At 38.8% G+C, this 8,733-nt stretch overlaps 1 protein-coding gene across 1 annotated transcript in view; it reads right to left on the bottom strand.

The window, feature by feature from the left end:
• Positions 1-3,282: 3,282 nt before the first annotated feature.
• LOC110055834 (uncharacterized) overlaps positions 3,283-8,733 on the bottom strand; it is a 6,413-nt gene continuing 962 nt past the window's right edge. Inside the window, exons 1-5 of the mRNA XM_089299021.1 lie at positions 7,076-8,733; positions 6,020-6,142; positions 5,542-5,655; positions 4,677-4,910; positions 3,283-4,418 (exon numbers count right to left, since the gene is read on the bottom strand). The exon at positions 7,076-8,733 is cut by the window's right edge and continues 962 nt beyond it. Of these exons, the coding sequence (XP_089155147.1) occupies positions 4,111-4,418; positions 4,677-4,910; positions 5,542-5,655; positions 6,020-6,142; positions 7,076-7,304 (1,008 nt within the window). The 5' untranslated portion in view covers positions 7,305-8,733 and the 3' untranslated portion in view covers positions 3,283-4,110. The remainder of the gene's footprint in view (positions 4,419-4,676; positions 4,911-5,541; positions 5,656-6,019; positions 6,143-7,075) is intronic.

The following is an 8,733-nucleotide window of genomic DNA, read 5'->3' as shown; positions in this document are numbered from 1 at the left end:
TTCTGCATGCATAATAAATGTATGGGGTTATACGGAAATCTTTCCGCGGAACGTAACAAAGCCGTGTACAAGCACGTGAAAGATGGCGAGCAGTCCCGGCATGTTTTTGTAGTTCGTTTAGCTGGAAAGAAAAGCACGCAGACGGCAAATATGCAGCAACAAACGGAGCAAAACGAAAAATAAAGGAAGGGAAACAGTAAAAACAACTAGGAGAGGCAGCGAGATAGCGAGGGGCCATGGTACACCACAGGAAGACAAGCGAAACATACGAACTAGCGAAATGAACAATAACAAAAGGCGAAGAAAGCCGGCGCTAAACAAAGCAAGGAAAAACCTGCAACTGAAGATCTGCAGCCTGGGCGGGCTCATCGCCTTGAACGGCCGGAGCTTTAGCAACTTCATCCGCCATAGGAACTAATTATTAGAGCGAGCAAAGGATAAGGCACTACGAGCACACTAGTTACGTGAAGGTGATGTGAATACATTAGGGAGTCAGATCTTATACTTGCTCTGGGAGGGACTGATGCGAATATCAAAAGATGTTTGACAAGTGTTTTCTTTAAATTTTGTTTTGTATTCTTCGGAATAATTGGAAAAAGAACAGACTGTACTAATGGGGAATGAAAAATAAATACGTTTGTAGTCGTGAAATTGAAATTCATGCTTACAGAAAAGCCTAATTACCTCCCTTAGGCCATCGTTTTAGAATCTTTCGTTGTCATCGAGGAAATCTCTGGGCCTTGTTTCCTTGGTATGGTTGTTTAGCTCGCACCTTCCAATCCCGATGACAAAGTTGAAGCTTTGGCATCTGATGTCATCTTGACATTTTAAATGGCACTGGTATGGATTTGCCGTTAATAATTTTCTGAATGTATGACCAATCATTGCTTTAAAGTTAATGGGTCCCGTTCGCCGCACCGTCCAGTTGCATCCGAAAAAAACCAGGTAAACAGTACGACCAGGACAGCAACTGTTACGAGCCATAATGATTTAAGAAGCATTGGGAAATCTAAAAACATTTTCCTATAAAAAACGTTTGCATAAATTGGATCAAAATAACAATTTCTTTGATGGAAGGAATATTTTAAAAGAAATAACTGATCTGAAAACTGATCTGGACACACGAAAGGGGAGCTATAATTGGTAGCTGATTGTGGGCGCACAGGTTGAAATAGGCAAAGTAGCTGGCAATTATGGCCCGCAATTAAGCCAATTGTGGGGGAAAATTTTCTTCTTCAACCAGCTGCAGCGCAGTTTAAAACTACGCCAACTATGAAAAGACTTGTTCTACATGCTTATTTTTCTTTTCTTGCATAAGGATGAGATAATCAAATTGCACACAAAACTGGGATATAAATTTAATACACTCCTGACGTTTTTGAAATAAGCTTTGTTAAAATAAGACAAAATTATCCTGAAATTAATTAAGACTGGCGCCGTTGTTATTCAAAGCTGTGGTTGGTTGCTTTGATTCATTGCGTTGTTGTTTACATTCTTTCAACTTTGGAAGGGATACTAGTGAGGTAATTAACTGAATGATTTAATTTAATCTAGGTTGAGTAATTTTTCTACAATCTGTCAGACATACCTGTTGTTGCAATGCTCTCTTACTCGTAAAAAATACTGTCATATTTAGTAGTAGGCGTATCGGAGAATTGTTCCGTAAAAAATTAAATCTAGAATCATTGTGCGTGTTCAACACCACAGTGTTCGGTTTTGAACGTCACGCATTCTCGTCGAAGTGGCTTCGTGCCTCACGGAGACACGCACGTGTGGTAATCAACAGTGAAGGTTCCATCGTGGGTTATACGGTTGTCCGGCCAACTTCTGGCGGAGAGGAAGGTTACAGGATAGGGCAGCTCTTTGCAGATTCCGAGCCAATCCTCCGTAGGAAAAAAGATGGCGACTGGTACATTTACCCATAGTTCTTGGCGCAAGAAACCCTTAACAACGCCCATAAAAACGTGCAGAAAAGTTACAACATCTTCAAACCTAGGCTACACAATGTCCTCAGCACAGGAACAAATATTGTAAAAGTTTGGCTTTCTTCATGCCATCTAGGCTGTGTTAGGTTCGCAAGATATTGTGGTAAAATGTACAGCCGCCATCTTTTTTCCTACGGAGGATTGCAGAGAAGTTGTTGAAAGCAGTGTTTCAAGAGTTTCTTCGATAGGAATCTGCTCCAGCAGTGCAGTCTGTATGGGAGAAGAGCTTCAAGGAAGGAGGTCGTACGAGTAGATTTGCATGGTCATGAATGGTCTCCCTGATGCATGTTTTGACAAGTGGTTCGCTTTCATCTGCGTTGAACTTGGTTAAGTAAACTCAATCCAGAGTTATACGCCCATTTCAATTCAAGATATTGGCCATTTATAGTTGTGATAATCAGTGACATTGAAGTAAGTATGGGTAATCAAACGGCGACGAGTGAAATAAGAAATAATTTCACGCGCGTTTTGTCAAAATTCTAATAATTTCCCTCGCCTAAAATAATCTCCTGAGCCTTTAGGTGAGGGAAATTATTTGAACTTTGAAAAAAAAAAAAGAAAAAAAAACAAGTGAAATTCTTTCTTTATTTCACTAGCATTGAGTGTTTCGCTTATTTATTGTATCGAGAAATTTCGCGCCAAATATTGCCATGGAATTTAGCAATTTCACATATAAAATTAACGCTGAAATTTTCCGCCAAAATTAAGGAGTTATTTGTCACTCGTGATATTAACGTTCATAACACGATAACACGTTTGCTTGTATAAGTGTCAGGGAATCCTCGTTCAGCTCTGACAGTAAACAACTTTGCGGCAGAAATACCAGAGAAATAAATGTCGGAAGAAGTGGGAGAATGGGTTTCGAGATAATCGGCGATTTTACCCAAAAGGACATGCTCCGAACAGTTCGGTTGTCCGCAATTTTCCATCATGCATTTCGGCTTTTTGGCGGATACGGTCGTTGAAGCGTGAATGAATCGGCCTATGACAGTGCAGAATGAAATCTGATTGCGCTCACGCTCTTAATATGGGATGATTGCCGAGAGCCAAAAAATTATTTAGAATTTCACACCAAAACTCGCAGTAAGACCGCCATAATAAGTAGATATGAATGAAACTTTAAAAGGCATTGTAGATGCATTATTTTTTTATGGCGATTCTGTGGCTAATTTTGCACTGCGAGACGGATGGTTACCGGCCGTGCTTAAACGACGTCGAACCAAGCACTGAACAACAAACCCGGTAAAAATGGACACAACGTGAGCTTAAAATTGCACAAAATACTCAAAGACAACTCTTCCTTTTGTTAAGTTTATTTCTACATTTATAGTCTTATGTTAACGGATTGAGGACCTTTAAATCCTAAATATTCACTTGAAAGCTATAAATCTATAAATCATTCGTTTCGTTACTCAGTGGAAACCGTTGTTGTATGAAGACTCACGGTGAGTTTTATCCTTCTGTGATTTATTGCAGGTGAAACATTTGAGGGACATTCAATTTGATATAAGTGGGCCTTGACTATTTGATGTAAGTGGGCCCAGGCTATGGCCACATCTACCGGTCTGGTAACGAGCTTGAACTTAAATAGAAGTGTGTCGTTGACGTTAAACATTAGATATGTATCTCTTCCGGGGCAAAGTATGCTTAACAACAAACAACAATTACAAGTAGCTTTATTTGCATGACCACAAATTCTTCCGTGATTCATTCATTTATTAGTGCAATGCGTGCAATTTAATAAAACAAGAAATAACAATAATGTAATGTCAGTCTGATTTTGACAATAGATTAGTGCGTAAATCTAAACATAACAAAATGAACCTCCTATTGGAGGTAAATGGGTGATGTTCAGTTGGTGATTGTTTTCAATTTTATTGAAAAACCTGTCCCTAAGAATTATTAGTATTTATAGGACAGTGGAAAAGTATGTCAATTTTGCCTTTACGATTTAAGTATATTGTTGTGAGTCTCACAATATGCATTAATCTACTTCTCCCTCGTTTACCTTAACATGGAACTGGTGTTATGCTGGATCGAGATTAAAACAGAAAAGCAGAAAATAAGTTGTAAAAGGTTACTTATTTACAATCAACAATGAACAGTGTTTGAGTCAGACGTTTAGTCAACCAAGATAGAATACCTCCCAGTCGTCAGGTGAGAATAACCTGGTCCCGGCCAGAATTGTGAGCTCGTTTTGTACGCCACTTGGAGTAGAGTAGGAGTCGCCAAAGTTTGTGCGTGAATCCGTGTTATTGTTTGCATTGTTTTCTATGCAAATGTCACACCAACCAAAAGATGGACCATTATCCGAGTCCCTGTAAATTGCTGTGGATGGATCAGTCACCATGCTCTTGAATGGCCTCAAGTCTTCTTTATTGTGTAAAGAATAGATGAACGCCTTGGAAGTGTAGTTGAATCCACCACTAGATTCTAGACTCGACAAGAATAGAAATAGAAATATGGATTACAGGAACTGTAGGACTGAACCGTAGGAGTGAACGTATTTATAATATATTGTTGTTGTTGTTGTAAATCGGAACAGTATTATATTTGTTGTGTCTCAATTTATATGTTACAATTTCTGTTTCCTGGCTGTTCAGAGATCTATTTTTTGGTCCAACTTTATGTAAGGGGCGAGGATATATATATAACGCTGGATGGCAAACTATTAAACTACAAATAAATTACCCCAAGGAATGTCGGTGTATCCTCCAAACACATACTGTCCGTTTTTGATGATGGTAACCGTGTTATTTTTGCCGTCACATCTGCTGTGGAATGTGCTGACAGCCCAGCCGTGAGTGGAGGCGCGGTAACAAAGCACCCACTGAGAAGGCTCTCCAACAACCGGTGCAAGGAACTGGCCTAGATGACCGACATATACCTCATTGTCTGATATCAGTGCTGAGTTGATTGAAATACCTATAGGTGAAGAATGAGAATGTTTTTCAAGAATAAACCACGACCACAAAAAAAATTCCAATGAGACGTGAAAAATTACTCTCTATCCTAGGAGCTGTTTATTTAAAAAAAAAAAGGAAAAAAGAACAACCTTACCTTTTTACATTGAAAAATAATGTTTGATTTTGAAGCCGTCAAGTGTTTGCTTTTGAGCAGCAAAACAAATCAGAGAAGGGAAAATTGCGACATATCGTTCTGGTACAGCGAGCTCTCTTTTTGACTAGACTTACACACTCATTCGTGAGTAAAATGGTGTTGTTAAGGGAAGTATTGTTATTAAGTAATTTCTTTTGTAGCATATATTTTTCGTCGATTTTTCAGGTCTGTCCCATGCGTGAGTTATTTGGATGAACAGTCAGGTCGAGAGTTTGTAAAAGGATCTAAAGCAGTTTCAACCATATTTTCTTGGGAACTGCTGTATAACAATCATCTCCTAATCACGGGACCACAAATGTATATCTGGATAGCCCGCGCGCTGGTAGAATTTCTGCTGAAAAGTAAAGTAGGTCCTCTGTGGTACAAAGCGGTCCCCAGCCTGTTTACAACAAATCTCTAGCCCAATAGTATAACTATAGGAAAATATTGACTATACTTGTTTCACAGCGGCTCCCATGGAATCCAACGCGACAGCTGCAGATAAATCCATTTACACGGTCAGTGCAGGTACCACTATTATGACAAGGATTGCTCTCACACTCGTCTATATCTGCAGAATAAATCACATGTTGGAATGGATATGATGTTTCCTGTTCATCATATATAAACTTGGCCAGGAAAAGATAACTAGGAAGTTATTCTTATGCAGCTTGAACTTACACGAGTGTTAATGAATGGATCAAAACACCTTAGTTTGGATTAATCTTTCCTCAGTTGCAAAAATGAACTAATTGAGTAACACAACACGTTTCTTTGGAATGGCAAGGTTAAGAATTTCGTGCGTTATATTTCATTTCCGCCAGGATCTTCGGAAGGTATGAATTGGAATGGAACCTGGCTTGTTACTTAACTGAACCTACAGAACTCTCTGGTGTATGTGTCTAATAAACGGCTGGAATTATGCTTTCTCTCACCAGTGCAATTTTTCCCATCTCCAGTAAATCCAGCTTTACAGGAGCAAATGTAAGAACCAAAAGTATTCTGACAGACGGCGTTGACGTCACAAACAGAAACATCGGCACTGCATTCGTCGATGTCTGAAAACAAGAACGAAACATATTAGTCGGTTGGGAATAAAAATTCCATCAATTACGTATAACTATGAGACCATTACTTATCGACCACCTATGTTTATAATTTTTCCCTCTGTTGTGATATAGCTGATAATGTGGGCGCCACAGTTTTTTGTTTTAAAGACGTTTTGGGATTCTTCATTTTTTTTCTCGATAAAAAGCGCCTTATCTACGAAGGAAACTTTGAATCTTTGATGCCCATTCCACTGCTCTCGTTTTCAGTTTCACCCTTAAAGTCGGTAAGTCTACACTGTATAAAGAGTGTATGAAAATATGATACGATAACATTCTCGTTTTCTTGTAAGATGTAAATCCTACGTAATCTCCGCCCAAAAGCGTTTACTTATTGGACTCCTTGCATGGTAGAATGTGTGATCACTCGGTGTACAATCCTACGTCACTTCCCTCGCAGCGGAGATGGAAAACTCTTAAAACAGAAACACAAACACGATCACCTTGCAAGCAGAGCCTTTTCTTACGGTACATATGCTTCCGCTCAAAAAAGCGATAAAAGAGGCTCGCAGGGTGAAACACGATGCGATAATAAAAACAATTGGCTGTATTTTGACAGTATAGTCCCAAAGAAACGTTTTGGAAAGTGAAAAAAAAGTGATAGAATAACAAGAGTGTCACGTTCTTATAATTTCGCATCAAGCAACTTTTAAATGTCTACAAGAGTGCTAATCCTTTGTGTGACCCGGCAAATTCCTGTGGTTAAGAATAATAGAAGGTTATAATAATTTGTAGTCCTGATACATTGTAATGTGTCTTGAAAATTGTAACGACATTTTTTTTGGTCATTCAACTAGCACACTGAGTAAACGTTTTCCATCCTTTTCGTTGAAGAAATCCCTCAGATTAAACTCGGCCCACTTATAACAGGATGAATCACCTCACCTGTACTAGGCTTTGCTATAACTTGCTCATCGTCACTTTTTTGAGACGTCACCTTCAGGACATACAATGTGATAAATACAACTGAAATGATCAGTAGAACAAATGAAACTACCGACAAGATGATCGCCTTCTTGCGGTAATTAGTTGATTGTGATCTTCGTGCTGATGTCTTCACGACTGTACTGGCGCTACCAAGTTCATACGATTGTGCTGTGGTACTCAGAGACATACTGGTTGACTTTATGGGCAAAATGAAACCACTCCACTTGTTAAACAGATCGAATATAACAGGAACGGTGGCTTGTTGCGTAAAGTTCCGAAAATGTAGAACGACGGTATCTTTGTGAAAAAGATACGTAGGCAATTCTGTTGACTCAAATACAGGTAAGGCTTTTTGGTAGCTAATGTAGCTATATAAATGGCCATTGTAGCCTGCATGCGGACGTCAGAGGTCCTTCCTGCGAGAAATTTCCTTCCTGAAGCAGGAAGGAACTGTACAAGTGTCTCCTTACTTGTTATGTCCGGTTAACGGTCATTGTGCCAACGTTTTGCCATATCGGTTTTGTCACGTATATAACTGCGCAAACATAATGTAAAATGCAAAATGCCAACGCCGTGATTCCAAAAGGCTGTAAACATTCACTTGAAACAGAGCCAATCGTTAAACATGAGGCAGCGTTAAAATATCTTCAAGTCACACGCATAAATATCTCAAAACTTCTTAAGTCTTCATCTGATCTCCAGAGATCGGTATTCATAGCTACTGAAAAGCAGTTGCTTTGAAACGTCTGGAAATTTTTTCTTACTTTGGATACTAAAATTAGTTTCCACCAAGGGATAGAACTTTTTTACTTTTCTTTTTTGTCATTATATCTGTATCTTATATCTCGTTGTCGATGAAGAACTAGGCTTAAAAGTCAAAAATGGAGGCCTGCCTCCCAAGCGAATCAAATTTTTGTCTTTAAAATTAAAGCTACCCCGAGGCAAAAAAGAAGCTACTTGAAGCCTACTCAACCTGAACTGCCTTCTGAGTGTTACTTAAGAAACAATACGACTTAATATTTCAATGACAAAAATATAAGAGAGTTTTTAGACTTCAGACTGAACTGTTCTAATGGAAGAACGGAAAGGAAAGAAAGCGGAATGAAAGTGCTAAGCCAACACGAAAGTGAACCACAGAAGTTCTTACAGAGCTCCTTAATATCCTGACTGAAGATGAACCAACTGAAATACTGTTTCTGTTGAGTTTGCATTAGTTAGACGCGACTTCAAACCACAAGTATGCAACAAACAGTAAGTCGTGAGAATAATTAATTGAGATAATCGAGGCGTGAAGTGAAATAGCTTACCATGAATATCCGTTATTGGTACGAGTATTAATTATTCCTTTCCTGTTTACGGAACAATATTTGTCAGTCATTTTCTATAACAAGTATTAAGATAAATTTTACTACCTAAATAAATCTACGAAACCCTTAGCCTATACACTATTTCAGAGACCAAAACATCTTAATCACCGTTCCTTTCTGAGTGATACACAAACGTAGCTTACTTAAGGTGTTATCCAACTGAAAGACAACAGCGCAACAACTGACTTAAGCAGAAGCTCACGGAATAATACTTCCAAAATAAACCATGTTGTTGCATTCGCGCCGCCT

This window comes from Orbicella faveolata, unplaced genomic scaffold (genome assembly GCF_042242905.1).
Source record: "Orbicella faveolata isolate gen_17 unplaced genomic scaffold, um_ofav_v1 contig_34, whole genome shotgun sequence".
Lineage (NCBI taxonomy): Eukaryota > Metazoa > Cnidaria > Anthozoa > Scleractinia > Merulinidae > Orbicella > Orbicella faveolata.
Note: the sequence above shows the minus strand (reverse complement) of the source record. Positions and strands in the feature narration are given on the sequence as shown.